Below are 24,303 nucleotides of genomic sequence, written 5' to 3' on the forward strand. Positions count from 1 at the left end.
AGGGAGGTAGGAGATGAATCTCTACGACCGATAACAGAGAACCCATGAAATAGACCCCCGTTTGGGAAATCCTCGTATTCAATAAGTGATACTCCCTTCACGTTCCTCTGACATTCGCTGTACTATGAGAGGAATTGGGCTTCAACAATGCTGAGAAGCGCATATCAACGTAGAAATCGTAGCACAAACTTACTTCACCACCTCCATAGGAGGTAAAGTTTGTAAAATTTAATTGTGGGTGTGGCGAGGGGTGTATTTATAGGCATTTTGAGGTTTGGGAAACTTTGCCCCTCCTGGTAGGATTGTATATCCCATATGTCACTAGCTCATGGACTCTTGACAATTACATGAAAGAAACAACAAACACTAAATTACAGAAAACAATAAAATAATTACAAGTTTTTTAAACTAATTACACCTAATCTAATCCCCCTAATAAAATAAAAAGCCCCCCAAAATAATAAAAAGCCCTACCCTATACTAAATTACAAATATCCCTTAAAAATGCTTTTAGCGGGGCATTGCCCCAAAGTAATCAACTCTTTTACCTGAAAAAAAGTACAATACACCCCCCAACATTAAAACCCACCACCCACACACCCAACCCTACTCTAAAACCCACCCAATCCCCCCTTAAAAAAAACCTAACACTAACTCCCTGAAGATCACCCTACCTTGAGAAGTCTTCACCCAACCGGGCCGAAGTCCTCAACGAAGACGTGCGAAGTGGTCCTCCAGACGGGCAGAAGTCTTCATCCAAGCCGGGCGAAGTGGTCCTCCAGACGGGCAGAAGTCTTCATCCAGACGGCATCTTCTATCTTCATCCATCCAGCGAGGAGCGGCTCCATCTTCAAGACATCCAACACGGAGCATCCTTCCTGGCCGACGACTACCCGACGAATGAATGTTTAAATGACGTCATCCAAGATGGCGCCCTTGAATTCCGATTGGCTGATAGCCAATCGGAATTAAGGTAGGAAAAATCCTATTGGCTGATGCAATCAGCCAATAGGATTGAAGTTCAATCCTATTGGCTGATCCAATCAGCCAATAGGATTGAGCTTGCATTCTATTGGCTGTTCCAATCAGCCAATAGAATGCGAGCTCAATCCTATTGGCTGATTGTATGTATTTGCGGTTGATGGCTTGATAAGTAGAGGCCTATGACTGCTGTTTCATATCTACTCAACTCAAATTTTAAGTTTACCACCCACCACAGATGACAGATATGGATTAAACTCTTGCAATGTTAGTGCACCATAGTGCTGCCATTGTCATGCTTCACTTGTAATCTAGAAGCATTATTCTTTGCACAACACTGAGTTCAAGGTAGTGCATCCTTTGATATTGATTGCTCTCCACTTTTAATCTAGTCATTTATAAAGAGTTTATACTCTTGCCAAGATTTATCAAGGGGTCTCAGCCCCTTCAGTGGAAGGTTCGCATGAGCAAGCCTGCAGTCAAGATTTAAGATGAATGACCCATTAGACCGCCACTTCAAATTGATTTACCCTGCCCGTTTGTGATTGGCTGCATGCGTGCAGGGGGCGGGTTTGCACGCAAGTGTACGTGTGCAATGATAAATGCAGGCAGCGCATTGCTGCACACCAGAAGCAATGCCGGATGGACAGGATCTGTATGCCCCTGTCCGCCAGTAGTTTGATAAATCTAGCTATCTCTATTCTACTAAGCATGAATGAACACTAATATAAGGAAACCTGCTGCAGAGTAGATTATGACTGTAAATAAATAGCTTTGATTAAAAACAAAATATATATACATTTTGCATCACCCTTTCGTTTCTGAAATTTCAGTTGTAAGTTTGAGTTTGCTTGCTGCTTCAGATAAAAGGGATTTGTGTTTATGCATTTCAACATATAGTGCAATGAATACATGTATAGAAAATGTAATCTGAATGGGAGGGGGGGGGGCAGACAGACCTTTATTGGTGAAGTCTTTGTTGATACATATTTCAGATTTCATTTTCTCCAAGGCTTGTGTTAGATTAACTTGTTTAATTTTGAGCTCCTCTTCTCTTTCATTAACCTTTAAAACTAAAAAGAAAAACAAAATAAAGTAAAATACAATTCACTGCATAAATCCAACCAGTCAGAAACTTAGTTGCAAAATTAACCAACCAGTGCTCCAAAAGCTTGACAACAAATAGTTTTCTGCCACTGTTTCATTTGTAGCTTAGAATCTTCCCAGTGGGATTTCCTGGTTTCTGACAGGGCTAGAGAGGATGAAGATTTAGAACATTTATGGATCATGTATTTAAAAAGGATATAGGCAGTGGGGTTCTTTGCAAATTGTAGGGTTCTGGAGTTGTTGTTTTTTTCCGGTGCTTCCAAGGGTAGTCCCTGGCTTCTTGGGTCATTGTGATGATGGTATGCAGATGACCAATGAGTACAAAGTTTTCCTTTGGGGGATCCCTGGTATGTTCAGGGTTTGCTCTAGATTGTCATCCAGGCAGCCCTTAAGTACTAAAAGAGATTTTCATGGTGCCTGAATCACAAATGAAAGAGCGGTATGTGTCTGATTATTAGATTTTTAGAAAAGGCTCATCAGGTTCTAAGGAGGTCTTTTATAGTGAAGCTTCTTGTCCATTTGGAGGATCCGTAGTCACACTGAAATGAGGGCTATATTGGAGTGGTAGCGGTATATTGAACTGCACCCTGACTGGAACTGGGGAACCTTAACAGCTGGCAGAGGAACCTATACGGAACTTTGATTTATTCATTTATTGCGCAAAAGGACTTACTTCTAGTAAGTGTGTTTTTTTAACGTGCTATTGCTTCTTTGACTTAAAAAACACCTTAAATTTGGGTTGCGCTGTCTCCTTTTTGTTTTTACATGTCCAGGATCTGCTTTTAAGTTTGTGGAGGAGAAACCCACGAGTTTGGAAACAGCAGCACCCTGTCCTTGGAGGTGGAATTCACACAGACTGTAACATCTGGTATTACTGGATCCTCATTGGGACTCACATTACATTAAAATGTCTACTAAACTGTGAGATTTTATACAGTGTTTTTAAATTTTGTTTTTCTGCTGTTATCATGCTGCTAATATTATTTTGCTAATATCACTTGGCTACTATTATTATCCTGCTGCTTTATTAACGCTGTGTGTCACTAACATAGTGGGTTTGGTAACACAGTGAGGCTGATAACACAGTGAGGCTGTTAACCTGTCTCTGCTTTACTATTAACAGTTTATGTGATAGTTTTGTAATATCCTCAGTGTTTTTTTTTTTTTTTTTTAGTGTGGTGATTGTTGTAATCACCAATTTTATTGTAAGCGCTGCTATCTATCCTGAGTCTATTCAGGTATTGTTGGTTTAAATCAAAAGCTAGAACTTAGGTTCTCTGCTGCTTCTGAGCTTGCATAGATAAACCTTTCAGCAAGGATAACAAGAGAAGGAAGCAAATTAAATGATAGAAGTAAAATAGAAAGTTGTTTAAAATTGTATTCTCTATCTGATTCATGAAAGAACATTTTTGGGTTTCTTGTCCCTTTAATTCACCAGCATTTTAAGTAAGGTGTGTATTAGAGAGTAACTTGCTATAAGGGAAGGAAGAATTAATAGGAGTGGGTTTTGTGGTTAAGGTTAATTGAGGTGTAGGTACTGGGCAAGTAGTTAATGTAGTAAAGGTGATTGAGTTTTACAGATAGGGTTAATAATTTAGGTTAGGGCAGGGATTCTTCAGTTCCAGTCCTTGGGAAACAGCTGTTCAATGATTGATTGATTGATTGATTGATTGATTGGACTAACATCCACTTATCCAAGTTAATCCAGAAAAACATAATTTATGTAAGAACTTACCTGATAAATTAATTTCTTTCATATTGGCAAGAGTCCATGAGCTAGTGACATATGGGATATACAATCCTACCAGGAGGGGCAAAGTTTCCCAAACCTCAAAATGCTTATAAATACACCCCTCCCCACACCCACAATTCAGTTTAACGAATAGCCAAGCAGTGGGGTGATAAAGAATGGAGTAGAAAGCATCAACAAAGGAAATTTGGAAATAATTATGCTTTATACAAAAAAATCATAACCACCATAAAAAGGGTGGGCCTCATGGACTCTTGCCAATATGAAAGAAATTAATTTATCAGGTAAGTTCTTACATAAATTATGTTTTCTTTCATGTAATTGGCAAGAGTCCATGAGCTAGTGACATATGGGATATCATAACCCAAGATGTGGAGTCTTCCACTCAAGAGTTACTAGAGAGGGAGGGAAAAAATAAAAACTGCCATATTCCGCTGAAATAATTAATCCACAACCCAAAAAAATAAGTTTATTTAATTTTTGAAAGAAAAAAACTTAAAACAAAAGCAGAAGAATCAAACTGAAACAGCTGTCTGAAGAACTTTTCTAACAAAAACTGCTTCCGAAGAAGCAAATACATCAAAACGGTAGAATTTAGTAAATGTATGCAAAGAGGACCAAGTCGCGGCTTTGCAAATCTGATCAACTGAAGCTTCATTTTTAAAAGCCCACGAAGTGGAGACTGATCTGGTAGAATGAGCTGTAATTCTCTGAGGCGGGGCCTGACCCGACTCCAAATAAGCTTGATGAATCAAAAATTTCAACCAAGAAGCCAAGGAAATAGCAGAAGCCTTCTGACCTTTCCTAGGACCAGAAAATAAAACAAATAGACTGGAAGTCTTCCTGAAATCTTTAGTAGCTTCCACATAATATTTCAAAGCTCTTACCACATCCAAAGAATGTAAGGATCTCTCCAAAGAATTCTTAGGATTAATACAAAAGGAAGGGACAACAATTTCTCTACTAATGTTGTTAGAATTCACAACCTTAGGTAAAAATTGAAAAGAAGTCTGCAAAACTGCTTTATCCTGATGAAAAATCAGAAAAGGAGACTCACAAGAAAGAGCAGATAGCTCAGAAACTCTTCTAGCAGAAGAGATAGCCAAAAGGAACAACACTTTCCAAGAAAGTAGTTTAATGTCCAAAGAATGCATAGGCTCAAATGGAGGAGCCTGTAAATCCTTCAGAACCAAATTAAGACTCCAAGGAGGAGAAATTGATTTAATGACAGGCTTAATACAAACTAAAGCCTGTACAAAACAGTGAATATCAGGAAGTATAGCAATCTTTCTGTGAAACAAAACAGAAAGAGCAGAGATTTGACCTTTCAAGGATCTTGCAGACAATCCCTTATCCAAACCATCCTGAAGGAACTGTAAAATTCTAGGAATTCTAAAAGAATGCCAGGAGAATTTATGAGAAGAACACCATGAAATGTAAGTTTTCCACACTCTATAATAAATCTTTCTAGAGACAGATTTACGAGCTTGTAACATAGTATTAATCACTGAGTCAGAGAAACCTCTATGACTTAGAACTAAGCGTTCAATTTCCATACCTTCAAATTTAATGATTTGAGATCCTGATGGAAAAACGGACCTTGAGATAGTAGGTCCGGTCGTAACGGAAGTGGCCAAGGCGGGCAACTGGACATCCGAACCAGATCCGCATACCAAAACCTGTGTGGCCATGCTGGAGCCACCAGCAAAACAAAAGACTGTTCCATGATGATTTTGGAGATCACTCTTGGAAGGAGAACTAGAGGTGGGAAGATGTAAGCAGGATGATAACACCAAGGAAGAGTCAGTGCATCCACTGCTTCCACCTGAACATCCCTGGACCTGGACAGGTATCTGGGAAGTTTCTTGTTTAGATGAGAGGCCATGAGATCTATCTCTGGAAGACCCCACATCTGAACAATCTGAGAAAACACATCTGGATGGAGAGACCACTCCCCTGGATGTAAAGTCTGGCGGCTGAGATAATCCACCTCCCAATTGTCTACACCTGGGATATGCACCGCAGAGATTAGACAGGAGCTGGATTCCGCCCAAGCAAGTATCCGAGATACTTCTTTCATAGCTTGGGGACTGTGAGTCCAACCCTGATGATTGACATAAGCCACAGTTGTGATATTGTCTGTCTGAAAACAAATGAATGGTTCTCTCTTTAGCAGAGGCCAAAACTGAAGAGCCCTGAGAATTGCACAGAGTTCTAAAATATTTATTGGTAATCTCGCCTCTTGATATTTCCAAACCCCTTGTGTTGTCAGAGATCCCCAAACAGCTCCCCAACCTGAAAGACTCGCATCTGTTGAGATTACAGTCCAGGTTGGCCGAACAAAAGAAGCCCCTTGAACCAAACGATGGTGATCTATCCACCATGTCAGAGAGTGTCGTACATTGGGATTCAAGGATATTAATTGTGATATCTTTGTATAATCCCTGCACCATTGATTCAGCATGCAAAGCTGTAGAGGTCTCATGTGAAAACGAGCAAAGGGGATCGCGTCCGATGCTGCAGTCATGAGACCTAAAACTTCCATGCACATAGCCACTGAAGGGAATGACTGAGACTGAAGGTGCCGGCATGCTGCGACCAATTTTAAACATCTCTTGTCTGTTAGAGACAGAGTCATGGACACTGAATCTATCTGGAAGCCTAAAAAGGTGACCCTTGTCTGAGGAATCAAGAAACTTTTTGGTAAATTGATCCTCCAACCATGTTTCCGAAGAAACAACACTAATTGATTTGTGTGAGATTCTGCAGTATGTAAAGACTGAGCTAATACCAAGATATCGTCCAAATAAGGAAACACCGCAATACCCTGTTCTCTGATTACAGATAATAGGGCACCCAGAACCTTTGAAAAGATCCTTGGGGCTGTTGCTAGGCCAAATGGAAGAGCAACAAATTGGTAATGCTTGTCTAGAAAAGAGAATCTCAGAAACTGATAGTGTTCTGGATGAATCGGAATATGAAGGTATGCATCCTGCAAGTCTATTGTGGACATATAATGTCCTCGCTGAACAAAAGGCAGAATAGTCTTTATAGTCACCATCTTGAAAGTTGGTACTCTTACATAACAATTCAAAATTTGCAGATCCAGAACTGGTCTGAATAAATTTTCTTTCTTTGGTACAATGAATAGGTTTGAATAAAACCCCAAACCTTGTTCCTGAGGAGGAACTGGCATGATTACCCCTGAAGACTCCAAAACTCTCATGCAAAAAATGCATGAGAGAAAAAATCTTCTCACAGGAGGTCTTACTTTGAATCCTATTCGATACCCTTGAGAGACAATGATCTGAATCCAATGATTTTGGACAGATTTTATCCAAAAATCCTTGAAAAATCTTATCTGCCCCCTACCAGCTGAGCTGGAATGAGGGCCGCACCTTCATGCGGACTTAGGGGCAGACTTTGGTTTCCTAAATGGCTTGGATTTATTCCAATTTGAGGAAGGCTTCCAATTGGAAGCAGAAACCTTGGGAGGAGGATTGAGTTTTTGTTCCTTATTCTGATGAAAGGAACGAAAACGGTTAGAAGCCTTAGATTTACCCTTAGGTTTTTTATCCTGAGGCAGAAAAACTCCTTTTCCTCCAGTGATAGTTGAAATAATAGAATCCAACTGAGAACCAAATAAATTATTACCTTGGAAAGAAAGAGATAGTAATCTAGATTTAGATGTCATATCAGCATTCCAAGATTTAAGCCACAACGCTCTTCTAGCTAATACAGCTGAAGACATGGATCTAACATCAATTTTGATAATATCAAAAATGGCATCACAAATAAAATGATTAGCATGTTGCAGTAAGCGAGTAATGCTAGATATGTCAGGATCCAATTCTCGTTGCGCTAAATTCTCCAACCAAAAAGTTGAGGCAGCCACAACATCAGTCAAAGAAATAGCAGGTCTGAGAAGATGACCTGAATATAAATAGGCCTTCCTAAGATAAGATTCAAGCTTCCTATCTAAAGGATCCTTAAAGGAATAGTGGTACATTTAGCAAGAGTAGAAATAGCCCCATCAACTTTGGGGATTTTTTTCCCAAAACTCTATAGATTTTGCTGGTAAAGGATACAATTTTTTAAACCTTGAAGAAGGAATAAAAGAAGTACCTGGCTTATTCCATTCCCTAGAAATCATATCAGAAATAGCCTCAGGAATAGGAAAAACCCCTGGGGAAACCACAGGAGGTTTAAAAACAGCATTTAAACATTTATTAGACTGAACGTCAATAGGACTGGTTACCTCAATATCCAAAGTAATTAACACTTCTTTTAATAAAGAACGCATATACTCTATTTTAAATAAATAAGTAGATTTGTCAGTGTCAATGTCTGAGGAAGGATCTTCTGAATCAGATAGATCCTCATCAGAAGAGGATAAATCATTATGTTGCTGGTCATTTGAAATTTCATCAGCTAAATGATAAGTTTTAAAAGACCTTTTACGTTTATTAGAAGGTGGAAATGCAGACAAAGCCTTCAGGATAGAATCAGAAACAAATTCTTTAAAATTTACAGATATATCATGTACATTAGAAGTTGAAGGAACTGCAACTGGCAATGTACTATTACTGATGGAAACACTATCTGCATGTAAAAGTTTATCATGACAACTATTACAAATGACATTTGGTGGAATAATTTCTACACTTTTACAACAAATGCACTTAGCTTTGGTAGAACCGATGTCAGGCAGCAATGTTCCAGCAGAAACTTCTGAGACAGGATCAGATTGGGACATCTTGCTCAATGTAAGAGAAAAAACAACATATAAAGCAAAATTATCTATTTCCTTATATGACAGTTTCAGGAATGGGAAAAAATGCAAAAGCATAGGCCTCTGATAGAGAAAAAAGCAAGAGGCAAACATCAATGGGGTATTGAAATAATGAAAAAAATCTGGCGCCAAAAATAACCGGAAATGACACACTTGCGTCACTAATGACGCCGCCGTTTGAAAGGTCTCGGCGTCACGTATGACGCCGGAAATGACGAAGTTGCGTCATAAACGTATTTTTTCGCGCCAAAAATATTTTCGCGCCAAAAATGAAGCAATAAAGTTTAGCATTTGACGCACCCGCGGGCCTAATACCCGCAATAGCAAGAAGTAGTCAATTGAAAAAAAGACTAAATCCCAGGTAAGAAATACATTTCTTAAAATGTTTAAATTCCCTAAATATGAAACTGACAGTTTGCTGAAGGAAATACATGAACCTGACTCATGGCAAATATAAGTACAATACATATATTTAGAACTTTATATAAATGCATAAATTGCCAAACCATAGCTGAGGTGTCTTAAGTAATAAAAAACATACTTACCAAAAGACACCCATCCACATATAGCAGATAGCCAAACCAGTACTAAAACAGTTATTAGTAGAGGTAATGGTAAATTGAGAGTATATCGTCGATCTGAAAAGGGAGGTAGGAGATGAATCTCTACGACCGATAACAGAGAACCTATGAAATAGACCCCCATTAGGGAAATCATCATATTCAAATAAGTGATACTCCCTTCACGTCCCTCTGACATTCGCTGTACTTTGAGAGGAATCGGGCTTCAACAATGCTGAGAAGCGCATATCAACGTAGAAATCTTAGCACAAACTTACTTCACCACCTCCATAGGAGGCAAAGTTTGTAAAACTGAATTGTGGGTGTGGTGAGGGGTGTATTTATAGGCATTTTGAGGTTTGGGAAACTTTGCCCCTCCTGGTAGGATTGTATATCCCATATGTCACTAGCTCATGGACTCTTGCCAATTACATGAAAGAAATCTGTCCTTTTAATTGGCACTGAGGACTTAACCACTCCCATTCCCATTGAACATAATGTTTTGTTAGCTGCTGGGATGGTGTTTAAGCATTTTACCAACCAGGATTTTGCTTGTTATTTGGTCTTTATACTGTCAGAGGACCACTATTATCTGGCTCAGTGGAAGATAGATATCTAGATATTATTATTGTGGTAACTTATGAATATTGATCTATAATAGTGTGATATAATGATTAATTACTTTTTATCAATCTGAAATTGGATGTTAAACAAGTTAAATTCTAAAGTCAGGATGTGTATGTGATTATTTTTGCTACTTACATAAAACAATTACAGCCAGTAAGGCCCCAAGTAAGACAAGACACATTAGTCCAAATATGATGAGTGCTGGTTTCAAGCATTTATTTGTCCTCTTTTTTGTTTGAAGAGTAGAATCTACAAAGATAGAAATATAATCCATTTCTTAGGGTAAAACTGTTCAGAATTCATCAAATTAGCTCCTTTTTGTATTAAGAATTTGAATGAAAAAAAAAATAAGAGCATGATAACCTGAAAAACTATCCCTAGGAACACAAAAAAAAAATGTTAAGTAAGGGCAGGATTGTATTGTGCACAGCAGAACTATCACTGGGCACAAGACTGTGACGTTTCTGAAGCACTCTTCCTATGCCCTAAATTTGGACATCAAATTCACAACTAAAGATACCTCCAAAATAGGAGGAGCTGTTTGAAAACATGAATGCTTCTCAAATCAGCCACTAGAACAATATACTAGGCCCTTTAATTGGACTGGGAGTACAGAGCTAATGAAGACACAAATAGAGAGCATATGAAGAGCTGACGATGAGCAACAAATAATAACAATAATCTAACTCTCATTAGTAACACAAGTAAATAATAACAATAATCTAACTCTCATTAGTAACACAAGTAAATAATAACAATAATCTAACTCTCATTAGTAACACAAGTAAATAATAACAATAAACTAACTCTCAGTTACACAAGTAAATAATAACAATAATCTAACTCTCATTAGTAACACAAGTAAATAATAACAATAATCTAACTCTCATTAGTAACACAAGTAAATAATAACAATAAACTAACTCTCATTAGTAACACAAGTAAATAATAACAATAATCTAACTCTCATTAGTAACACAAGTAAATAATAACAATAATCTAACTCTCATTAGTAACACAAGTAAATAATAACAATAATCTAACTCTCATTAGAAACACAAGTAAATAATAACAATAAACTAACTCTCATTAGTAACACAAGTAAATAATAACAATAATCTAACTCTCATTAGTAACGCAAGTAAATAATAACAATAATCTAACTCTCATTAGTAACACAAGTAAATAATAACAATAAACTAACTCTCAGTTACACAAGTAAATAATAACAATAATCTAACTCTCATTAGTAACACAAGTAAATAATAACAATAATCTAACTCTCATTAGTAACACAAGTAAATAATAACAATAATCTAACTCTCATTAGTAACACAAGTAAATAATAACAATAATCTAACTCTCATTAGTAACACAAGTAAATAATAACAATAATCTAACTCTCATTAGTAACACAAGTAAATAACAACAATAATCTAACTCTCATTAGTAACACAAGTAAATAATAACAATAATCTAACTCTCATTAGTAACACAAGTAAATAATAACAATAATCTAACTCTCATTAGTAACACAAGTAAATAATAACAATAATCTAACTCTCATTAGTAACACAAGTCAATAATAACAATAATCTAACTCTCATTAGTAACACAAGTAAATAACAATAATCTAACTCTCATTAGTAACACAAGTAAATAATAACAATAATCTAACTCTCATTAGTAACACAAGTAAATAATAACAATAATCTAACTCTCATTAGTAACACAAGTAGATAATAACAATAATCTAACTCTCATTAGTAACACAAGTAAATAATAACAATAGTCTAACTCTCATTAGTAACACAAGTAAATAATAACAATAATCTAACTCTCATTAGTAACACAAGTAAATAATAACAATAATCTAACTCTCATTAGTAACACAAGTAAATAATAACAATAATCTAACTCTCGTTAGTAACACAAGTAAATAATAACAATAATCTAACTCTCATTAGTAACACAAGTAAATAATAACAATAATCTAACTCTCATTAGTAACACAAGTAAATAATAACAATGATATAACTCTCATTAGTAACACAAGTAAATAATAACAATAATCTAACTCTCATTAGTAACACAAGTAAATAATAACAATGATCTAACTCTCATTAGTAACACAAGTAAATAATAACAATAATCTAACTCTCATTAGTAACACAAGTAAATAATAACAATAATCTAACTCTCATTAGTAACACAAGTAAATAATAACAATAATCTAACTCTCATTAGTAACACAAGTAAATAATAACAATAATCTAACTCTCATTAGTAACACAAGTAAATAATAACAATAATCTAACTCTCATTAGTAACACAAGTAAATAATAACAATAATCTAACTCACATTAGTAACACAAGTAAATAATAACAATAATCTAACTCTCATTAGTAACACAAGTAAATAATAACAATAATCTAACTCTCATTAGTAACACAAGTAAATAATAACAATAATCTAACTCTCATTAGTAACACAAGTAAATAATAACAATAATCTAACTCTCATTAGAAACACAAGTAAATAATAACAATAATCTAACTCTCATTAGTAACACAAGTAAATAATAACAATAATCTAACTCTCATTAGTAACACAAGTAAATAATAACAATAATCTAACTCTCATTAGTAACACAAGTAAATAATAACAATAATCTAACTCTCATTAGTAACACAAGTAAATAATAACAATGATCTAACTCTCATTAGTAACACAAGTAAATAATATCAATAATCTAACTCTCATTAGTAACACAAGTAAATAATAACAATAATCTAACTCTCATTAGTAACACAAGTAAATAATAACAATAATCTAACTCTCATTAGTAACACAAGTAAATAATAACAATAATCTAACTCTCATTAGTAACACAAGTAAATAATAACAATAATCTAACTCTCATTGGTAACACAAGTAAATAATAACAATAATCTAACTCTCATTAGTAACACAAGTAAATAATAACAATAATCTAACTCTCAGTTAAACAAGTAAATAATAACAATAATCTAACTCTCATTAGTAACACAAGTAAATAATAACAATAATCTAACTCTCATTAGTAACACAAGTAAATAATAACAATAATCTAACTCTCATTAGTAACACAAGTAAATAATAACAATGATCTAACTCTCATTAGTAACACAAGTAAATAATAACAATGATCTAACTCTCATTAGTAACACAAGTAAATAATAACAATAATCTAACTCTCAGTTAAACAAGTAAATAATAACAATAATCTAACTCTCATTAGTAACACAAGTAAATAATAACAATAATCTAACTCTCATTAGTAACACAAGTAAATAATAACAATAATCTAACTCTCATTAGTAACACAAGTAAATAATAACAATAATCTAACTCTCATTAGTAACACAAGTAAATAATAACAATAATCTAACTCTCTAGTTACACAAGTAAATAATAACAATAATCTAACTCTCATTAGTAACACAAGTAAATAATAACAATAATCTAACTCTCATTAGTAACACAAGTAAATAATAACAATAATCTAACTCTCATTAGTAACACAAGTAAATAATAACAATAATCTAACTCTCATTAGTAACACAAGTAAATAATAACAATAATCTAACTCTCATTAGTAACACAAGTAAATAATAACAATAATCTAACTCTCATTAGAAACACAAGTAAATAATAACAATAAACTAACTCTCATTAGTAACACAAGTAAATAATAACAATAATCTAACTCTCATTAGTAACGCAAGTAAATAATAACAATAATCTAACTCTCATTAGTAACACAAGTAAATAATAACAATAAACTAACTCTCAGTTACACAAGTAAATAATAACAATAATCTAACTCTCATTAGTAACACAAGTAAATAATAACAATAATCTAACTCTCATTAGTAACACAAGTAAATAATAACAATAATCTAACTCTCATTAGTAACACAAGTAAATAATAACAATAATCTAACTCTCATTAGTAACACAAGTAAATAATAACAATAATCTAACTCTCATTAGTAACACAAGTAAATAATAACAATAATCTAACTCTCATTAGTAACACAAGTAAATAATAACAATAATCTAACTCTCATTAGTAACACAAGTAAATAATAACAATAATCTAACTCTCATTAGTAACACAAGTAAATAATAACAATAATCTAACTCTCATTAGTAACACAAGTAAATAATAACAATAATCTAACTCTCATTAGTAACACAAGTCAATAATAACAATAATCTAACTCTCATTAGTAACACAAGTAAATAATAACAATAATCTAACTCTCATTAGTAACACAAGTAAATAATAACAATAATCTAACTCTCATTAGTAACACAAGTAAATAATAACAATAATCTAACTCTCATTAGTAACACAAGTAAATAATAACAATAATCTAACTCTCATTAGTAACACAAGTAAATAATAACAATAGTCTAACTCTCATTAGTAACACAAGTAAATAATAACAATAATCTAACTCTCATTAGTAACACAAGTAAATAATAACAATAATCTAACTCTCATTAGTAACACAAGTAAATAATAACAATAATCTAACTCTCATTAGTAACACAAGTAAATAATAACAATAATCTAACTCTCATTAGTAACACAAGTAAATAATAACAATAATCTAACTCTCATTAGTAACACAAGTAAATAATAACAATAATCTAACTCTCATTAGTAACACAAGTAAATAATAACAATAATCTAACTCTCATTAGTAACACAAGTAAATAATAACAATAATCTAACTCTCATTAGTAACACAAGTAAATAATAACAATAATCTAACTCTCATTAGTAACACAAGTAAATAATAACAATAATCTAACTCTCATTAGTAACACAAGTAAATAATAACAATAATCTAACTCTCATTAGTAACACAAGTAAATAATAACAATAATCTAACTCTCATTAGTAACACAAGTAAATAATAACAATAATCTAACTCTCATTAGTAACACAAGTAAATAATAACAATAATCTAACTCTCATTAGTAACACAAGTAAATAATAACAATAATCTAACTCTCATTAGTAACACAAGTAAATAATAACAATAATCTAACTCTCATTAGTAACACAAGTAAATAATAACAATAATCTAACTCTCATTAGTAACACAAGTAAATAATAACAATAATCTAACTCTCATTAGTAACACAAGTAAATAATAACAATAATCTAACTCTCATTAGTAACACAAGTAAATAATAACAATAATCTAACTCTCATTAGTAACACAAGTAAATAATAACAATAATCTAACTCTCATTAGTAACACAAGTAAATAATAACAATAATCTAACTCTCATTAGTAACACAAGTAAATAATAACAATAATCTAACTCTCATTAGTAACACAAGTAAATAATAACAATAATCTAACTCTCATTAGTAACACAAGTAAATAATAACAATAATCTAACTCTCATTAGTAACACAAGTAAATAATAACAATAATCTAACTCTCATTAGTAACACAAGTAAATAATAACAATAAACTAACTCTCATTAGTAACACAAGTAAATAATAACAATAATCTAACTCTCATTAGTAACACAAGTAAATAATAACAATAATCTAACTCTCATTAGTAACACAAGTAAATAATAACAATAATCTAACTCTCATTAGTAACACAAGTAAATAATAACAATAATCTAACTCTCATTAGTAACACAAGTAAATAATAACAATAATCTAACTCTCATTAGTAACACAAGTAAATAATAACAATAATCTAACTCTCATTAGTAACACAAGTAAATAATAACAATGATCTAACTCTCATTAGTAACACAAGTAAATAATAACAATGATCTAACTCTCATTAGTAACACAAGTAAATAATAACAATAATCTAACTCTCAGTTAAACAAGTAAATAATAACAATAATCTAACTCTCATTAGTAACACAAGTAAATAATAACAATAATCTAACTCTCATTAGTAACACAAGTAAATAATAACAATAATCTAACTCTCATTAGTAACACAAGTAAATAATAACAATAAACTAACTCTCATTAGTAACACAAGTAAATAATAACAATAATCTAACTCTCATTAGTAACACAAGTAAATAATAACAATAATCTAACTCTCATTAGTAACACAAGTAAATAATAACAATAATCTAACTCTCATTAGTAACACAAGTAGATAATAACAATAATCTAACTCTCATTAGTAACACAAGTAAATAATAACAATAATCTAACTCTCATTAGTAACACAAGTAAATAATAACAATAATCTAACTCTCATTAGTAACACAAGTAAATAATAACAATGATCTAACTCTCATTAGTAACACAAGTAAATAATAACAATAATCTAACTCTCATTAGTAACACAAGTAAATAATAACAATAATCTAACTCTCATTAGTAACACAAGTAAATAATAACAATGATCTAACTCTCATTAGTAACACAAGTAAATAATAACAATAATCTAACTCTCATTAGTAACACAAGTAAATAATAACAATAATCTAACTCTCATTAGAAACACAAGTAAATAATAACAATAATCTAACTCTCATTAGTAACACAAGTAAATAATAACAATAATCTAACTCTCATTAGTAACACAAGTAAATAATAACAATAATCTAACTCTCATTAGTAACACAAGTAAATAATAACAATAATCTAACTCTCATTAGTAACACAAGTAAATAATAACATAAACTAACTCTCAGTTACACAAGTAAATAATAACAATAATCTAACTCTCATTAGTAACACAAGTAAATAATAACAATGATCTAACTCTCATTAGTAACACAAGTAAATAATAACAATAATCTAACTCTCATTAGTAACACAAGTAAATAATAACAATAATCTAACTCTCATTAGTAACACAAGTAAATAATAACAATAATCTAACTCTCATTAGTAACACAAGTAAATAATAACAATAATCTAACTCTCATTAGTAACACAAGTAAATAATAACAATAATCTAACTCTCATTAGTAACACAAGTAAATAATAACAATAATCTAACTCACATTAGTAACACAAGTAAATAATAACAATAATCTAACTCTCATTAGTAACACAAGTAAATAATAACAATAATCTAACTCTCATTAGTAACACAAGTAAATAATAACAATAATCTAACTCTCAGTTAAACAAGTAAATAATAACAATAATCTAACTCTCATTAGTAACACAAGTAAATAATAACAATAATCTAACTCTCATTAGTAACACAAGTAAATAATAACAATAATCTAACTCTCATTAGTAACACAAGTAAATAATAACAATAAACTAACTCTCATTAGTAACACAAGTAAATAATAACAATAATCTAACTCTCATTAGTAACACAAGTAAATAATAACAATAATCTAACTCTCATTAGAAACACAAGTAAATAATAACAATAATCTAACTCTCATTAGTAACACAAGTAAATAATAACAATAATCTAACTCTCATTAGTAACACAAGTAAATAATAACAATAATCTAACTCTCATTAGTAACACAAGTAAATAATAACAATAATCTAACTCTCATTAGTAACACAAGTAAATAATAACAATGATCTAACTCTCATTAGTAACACAAGTAAATAATAACAATAATCTAACTCTCATTAGTAACACAAGTAAATAATAACAATGATCTAACTCTCATTAGTAACACAAGTAAATAATAACAATAATCTAACTCTCATTAGTAACACAAGTAAATAATAACAATGATCTAACTCTCATTAGTAACACAAGTAAATAATAACAATAATCTAACTCTCATTAGTAACACAAGTAAATAATAACAATAATCTAACTCTCATTAGTAACACAAGTAAATAATAACAATAATCTAACTCTCATTAGTAACACAAGTAAATAATAACAATAATCTAACTCTCATTAGTAACACAAGTAAATAATAACAATAATCTAACTCTCATTAGTAACACAAGTAAATAATAACAATAATCTAACTCTCATTAGTAACACAAGTAAATAATAACAATAAACTAACTCTCAGTTACACAAGTAAATAATAACAATAATCTAACTCTCATTAGTAACACAAGTAAATAATAACAATGATCTAACTCTCATTAGTAACACAAGTAAATAATAACAATAATCTAACTCTCATTAGTAACACAAGTAAATAATAACAATAATCTAACTCTCATTAGTAACACAAGTAAATAATAACAATAATCTAACTCTCATTAGTAACACAAGTAAATAATAACAATAATCTAACTCTCATTAGTAACACAAGTAAATAATAACAATAATCTAACTCTCATTAGTAACACAAGTAAATAATAACAATAATCTAACTCACATTAGTAACACAAGTAAATAATAACAATAATCTAACTCTCATTAGTAACACAAGTAAATAATAACAATAATCTAACTCTCATTAGTAACACAAGTAAATAATAACAATAATCTAACTCTCATTAGTAACACAAGTAAATAATAACAATAATCTAACTCTCATTAGTAACACAAGTAAATAATAACAATAATCTAACTCACATTAGTAACACAAGTAAATAATAACAATAATCTAACTCTCAGTTAAACAAGTAAATAATAACAATAATCTAACTCTCATTAGTAACACAAGTAAATAATAACAATAATCTAACTCTCATTAGTAACACAAGTAAATAATAACAATAATCTAACTCTCATTAGTAACACAAGTAAATAATAACAATAAACTAACTCTCATTAGTAACACAAGTAAATAATAACAATAATCTAACTCTCATTAGTAACACAAGTAAATAATAACAATAATCTAACTCTCATTAGAAACACAAGTAAATAATAACAATAATCTAACTCTCATTAGTAACACAAGTAAATAATAACAATAATCTAACTCTCATTAGTAACACAAGTAAATAATAACAATAATCTAACTCTCATTAGTAACACAAGTAAATAATAACAATAATCTAACTCTCATTAGTAACACAAGTAAATAATAACAATGATCTAACTCTCATTAGTAACACAAGTAAATAATAACAATAATCTAACTCTCATTAGTAACACAAGTAAATAATAACAATAATCTAACTCTCATTAGTAACACAAGTAAATAATAACAATAATCTAACTCTCATTAGTAACACAAGTAAATAATAACAATGATCTAACTCTCATTAGTAACACAAGTAAATAATAACAATAATCTAACTCTCATTAGTAGCACAAGTAAATAATAACAATAATCTAACTCTCATTAGTAACACAAGTAAATAATAACAATAATCTAACTCTCATTAGTAACACAAGTAAATAATAACAATAATCTAACTCTCATTAGTAACACAAGTAAATAATAACAATAATCTAACTCTCATTAGTAACACAAGTAAATAATAACAATAATCTAACTCTCATTAGTAACACAAGTAAATAATAACAATAAACTAACTCTCAGTTACACAAGTAAATAATAACAATAATCTAACTCTCATTAGTAACACAAGTAAATAATAACAATGATCTAACTCTCATTAGTAACACAAGTAAATAATAACAATAATCTAACTCTCATTAGTAACACAAGTAAATAATAACAATAATCTAACTCTCATTAGTAACACAAGTAAATAATAACAATAATCTAACTCTCATTAGTAACACAAGTAAATAATAACAATAATCTAACTCTCATTAGTAACACAAGTAAATAATAACAATAATCTAACTCTCATTAGTAACACAAGTAAATAATAACAATAATCTAACTCACATTAGTAACACAAGTAAATAATAGCAATAATCTAACTCTCATTAGTAACACAAGTAAATAATAACAATAATCTAACTCTCATTAGTAACACAAGTAAATAATAACAATAATCTAACTCTCATTAGTAACACAAGTAAATAATAACAATAATCTAACTCTCATTAGTAACACAAGTAAATAATAACAATAATCTAACTCACATTAGTAACACAAGTAAATAATAACAATAATCTAACTCTCATTAGTAACACAAGTAAATAATAACAATAATCTAACTCTCATTAGTAACACAAGTAAATAATAACAATAATCTAACTCTCATTAGTAACACAAGTAAATAATAACAATAATCTAACTCTCATTAGTAACACAAGTAAATAATAGAGGTCTGTATCTAATGGTGCTGGATGCACTGGCATCTGAACAGGAGATGGCGCCGGGTGCTCTGGCATCTGATACTGGAGTAGCACAAGTGATGCTTGATGCAATGGCAAATTGGGGTAGAAGCTGCACAGCTGCTTAATGTGGATTGTTGCTGTGACCTTTGACACAATTTGAAGACAACATCACCCTTGCTCTTTTTGTCGGTCTCACAGGTGAACTCTTCCTTGGAGGTGCGCTGCACTTCTGCACACTCAAGCTGCTAGGGCATGGCTGGCTCTGCACCTTACTACTGCAGCGAGGGGATGATGGCAATAAGAGAGGTCTATGTCTTTTAAGTACCTGCTGCATTCTCTGCATTGTGTCTATCAGCATTTTTTATGTTGTTATCCATCAAAGCCTATTGATTTGAATGTATTACTAGCGAGAATATTTCACCCACAATAACTTTTGGAATAAAGCACTTTTTGGATGGTTTGAGTAAAATGCAACTGCTGAAAAAAAAAAATTACTTTGAAAGTTTCAACTATTACCAATGCAAATATTTATTTCTCTTCTCCCCTAATTACATTTTCACCCTCATTCCTTACCACAAATTCCCAAGTGCCACTTCTATCACTTGGCAGTAGTAGTTTAGTATATGGAGCAGGCTGCCCTCTCACAGAAATGCAAGTTGCATGGTTGGCTAAGTGTAAAGAAGAAAAAAAGAAATGTCAGGCACTTCTATTTACCCCCTAATCCACTCCCTAATGGGATCAAGGTTAGCCAAGAACAATAGTTAACTGCTTTGTCTGAAAAAGGAAATCTCAATAAACAAAAATGGAGGACGCTACTACAGCAAAGTCATATATATACACAATATTTATTAATAAAAAATATGTTATCTCCTATGTATTCAATAAAATGTATAATACAATATACATGGTGTCCTTTAAAATGTACATATACTTAAAACTACTGGTCAATAATTAAATGTTTGGGACGTCTCCCAATTACCACCTTACAAAAATACTTGTAGAAATAATGATTTTCCAGATCTGTAACCTTTTACGGTGTATGTTATTGTTAATGTGTTCCTTAATTATTTTACCTTTGTGAAGCATCTCACCCATGAAGTTGCATAAACCACAACCCTCCTTAATTGTAAGCAGGGCTAGATGACTTTGTTTTACCATTGTCCGGTTGGAATTTCAAAGTCTCATATGTAGAGGTACTCACCACCAGGAGTAACTTTAAAGTTGGCACTTCTCCTCTACCTAAGCCCCAGCACAAATTGTCACTCTTACTCCGTACTTTGGACCAGCAATCACCCCTTCCCATTAGAGGATAATGTCTGCTATTCAGCAGTGTATATATGAAGACTTATCACCTGCACTTTAGTACACTGTATGCAGGGACCTTTGTATATAAGCAGTCTATAATGAAAGATACCACTTTTTACGACCACTATTGCATTCAATGTGTTTCACCTCTTCTGGAGCTTTTTCAAGATAAGTTGGAGCAGTGATCAGTCGATTAGTGGTGCCGGCGAGGCAGAGGAGAAACGCCAACTTGGAAGTGGTGTGCACCAAAAGTTGACTTGAAAGTTACTCCAAGGGCGAGTGCCTCTATGTATAAGGCTTTGTAACCCCAACCAGATGAAGGTAAAACAAAGTCTTCTAGCCTTGCTTACAATTAAGGAGTGTTGTGGTTTATGGAACTTCAAGAATGAGATGCTTTACGGAGGTAAAAGTTCCTTTCTGCTATATTCTAAGGAATCAATAAGGAACACTATAACAATAACATACACTGTAAAAGGTTACAGATCTGGAAATCATTATTTCTACAAGTATTTTTATAAGGTGGTAATTGGGAGACGTCCCTAACTTTTAATTAATGATTAGTGGTTCTAAGTATATGTTTCTATGGACATTTAAAAGGACACTTTGTATATTGTATATTTATATATTTTATTGAATACATAGGAGATCAAATCTTTTTTTATTAATAAATATTGTATGTGTATATATATGACTTTACTGTAGTAGTGCCCTCCATTTTTGTTTATTAAGATTAACTTGATTTGATATCTGGTGAGGAAGGAGATATTGGGGTGGATGTATTAAATGTCAAGCAGAATGATTCCACTTGACATCGCTAATTTTTCACTCGACAATGCTAAATGCCAACAACATACGCTGTCTGCATTTATCATTGCACAAGCACTTCTAGTGAAATGCTTGTGCAATGCCACCCCCTGCTCGCTGGCGGCCAATCGGCTGCTAGCAGGGGCTGGTTATGACCGCTGCTTCTTAACTTCCGTTTCAGAAGAGCGTGAAACAATGGAACTCCGAAGCAGTATTTGCTGATTCCTAAATGGAGCCCATTGTTTGCAGCAGCTTATAGAGTCTAGCACGGCACTAATTTGTTTGTATTTAGTCTATAAATGTGCCAATCAGTTGAGAGATACATTGGTGTTTTGTATTTGTGAGTGGGTTTCCCGTCCGTGAGAAAATAAGGGTAACAGATAAACAAAAGAACAACGTTTCCTGGGGCTCCTTCCCTTGTTCCTACTGTGTTATTTGCAATTCAGGTGTTTTGCCTGCTCTCACTGTTGTTATCCTCACATTGCTTCAGCAGAGTTACAGAATTTCTGCATTGTTCACCTACTACAGACATCTTCTATCCTATGAGAACTGCGCATTTGCAAAACTGCTCTTTTGTGCTGTTTTATTTGGATGATATTTTATAAGGTATTTTTTTATTTGTTATCTTTTGCAACATTTGTATTTTGTCTGGATCACTAGACCACATTTATATTAAAGGGACAGAAAGGTCAAAATTGAACTGTATTTCAATTGTATTGCATTTCAATTTTAAACGAACAGTCTACTCCAGAATTTTTATTGTTTAAAAAGGTACTATTTTTAAGTTATATTAATATACTTTTTACCTCTGTGATTATCTTGTATCTAAGCCTCTGAAGACTGTTCCCTTATGTTCGATTTTTTGACAGACTTGCATTTCAGGCATTTAGTGCTAACTCTTAAATAACTCTACAGGCATAAGCACAATTATATATATATGGGACACATGAACTAGCACTGTCTAGCTGTGAAAAACTGTCAAATGCATTCAGATAAGAGATGGCCTTCAAGGGCTTGGAAATTAGCATATGAGCCTACCTAGGTTTAGCTTTCAACTAAGATTACCAAGAAAACAAAGCACATTTTATGATAAAAGTTGTTTAAAATTACATGCCCTATCAGAATCATGAAAGTTTAATTTTGACTAGACTGTCCCTTTAACTACAAAGGCCTCCAATGCACTTTTTTAAATATATCTATATGTGTGTAGATTTGTGTTTTTGTGTTTATATGTATATATGTCTGTAAATACATAAATACACATGTAAATACATATGTACACACACACACACATATATACATACATACATACATACATACATACATAATTAGTACATCTCAGGAGTGTCCTCCAGTAATATTAGTAAAATTTATGGATTATGAATATTAATAATCAATAACAATAATACAATTATCATCAGCAATAACTCCAATGAATATAGTAGAATATTAGCAGTACGCTCCAGCTAAATGTTATATAATATCTGTAGTATACTTTAAAATAATACTGTTGAGATGTTCAGCAATAAATGAAAATAACATTATTATTAAATATTAATATTTAATCTTAAATTAAAATAATTCCTAAGTTCTGATCAAGTAAATTTTTATAAACACGCGGCTAGATTTGGAGTTTGGCGGTAGCCGTGAAAACCAGCGTTAGAGGCTCCTAACGCTGGTTTTAGGCTACCGCCGGTATTTGGAGTCAGTCAAAAAAGGGTCTAACGCTCACTTTTCAGCCGCCACTTTTCCATACCGCAGATCCCCTTATGTCAATTGCGTATCCTATCTTTTCAATGGGATCTTCCTAACTCCGGTATTTAGAGTCGTGTCTGAAGTGAGCGTTAGAAATCTAACGACAAAACTCCAGCCGCAGAAAAAAGTCAGTAGTTAAGAGCTTTCTGGGCTAACGCCGGTTCATAAAGCTCTTAACTACTGTGCTCTAAAGTACACTAACACCCATAAACTACCTATGTACCCCGAAACCGAGGCCCCCCCACATCGCCGACAATCGATTAAATTTTTTTAACCCCTAATCTGCCGACCGCCACCTACGTTATCCTTATGTACCCCTAATCTGCTGCCCCTAACACCGCCGACCCCTATATTATATTTATTAACCCCTAACCTGCCCCCCTCAACGTCGCCGCCAGCTACCTACACTTAT

General features: G+C 32.2%; 1 protein-coding gene across 1 annotated transcript in view; it reads right to left on the bottom strand.

Annotated features, from left to right (window-relative positions):
• LOC128640304 (snaclec mamushigin subunit alpha) overlaps positions 1-24,303 on the bottom strand; it is a 136,342-nt gene that overhangs the window by 99,272 nt on the left and 12,767 nt on the right. Inside the window, exons 2-3 of the mRNA XM_053692796.1 lie at positions 9,953-10,066; positions 1,941-2,054 (exon numbers count right to left, since the gene is read on the bottom strand). Of these exons, the coding sequence (XP_053548771.1) occupies positions 1,941-2,054; positions 9,953-10,066 (228 nt within the window). The remainder of the gene's footprint in view (positions 1-1,940; positions 2,055-9,952; positions 10,067-24,303) is intronic.

This window comes from Bombina bombina, chromosome 9, assembly GCF_027579735.1.
Source record: "Bombina bombina isolate aBomBom1 chromosome 9, aBomBom1.pri, whole genome shotgun sequence".
In the NCBI taxonomy this organism is placed as follows: Eukaryota; Metazoa; Chordata; class Amphibia; order Anura; family Bombinatoridae; genus Bombina; species Bombina bombina.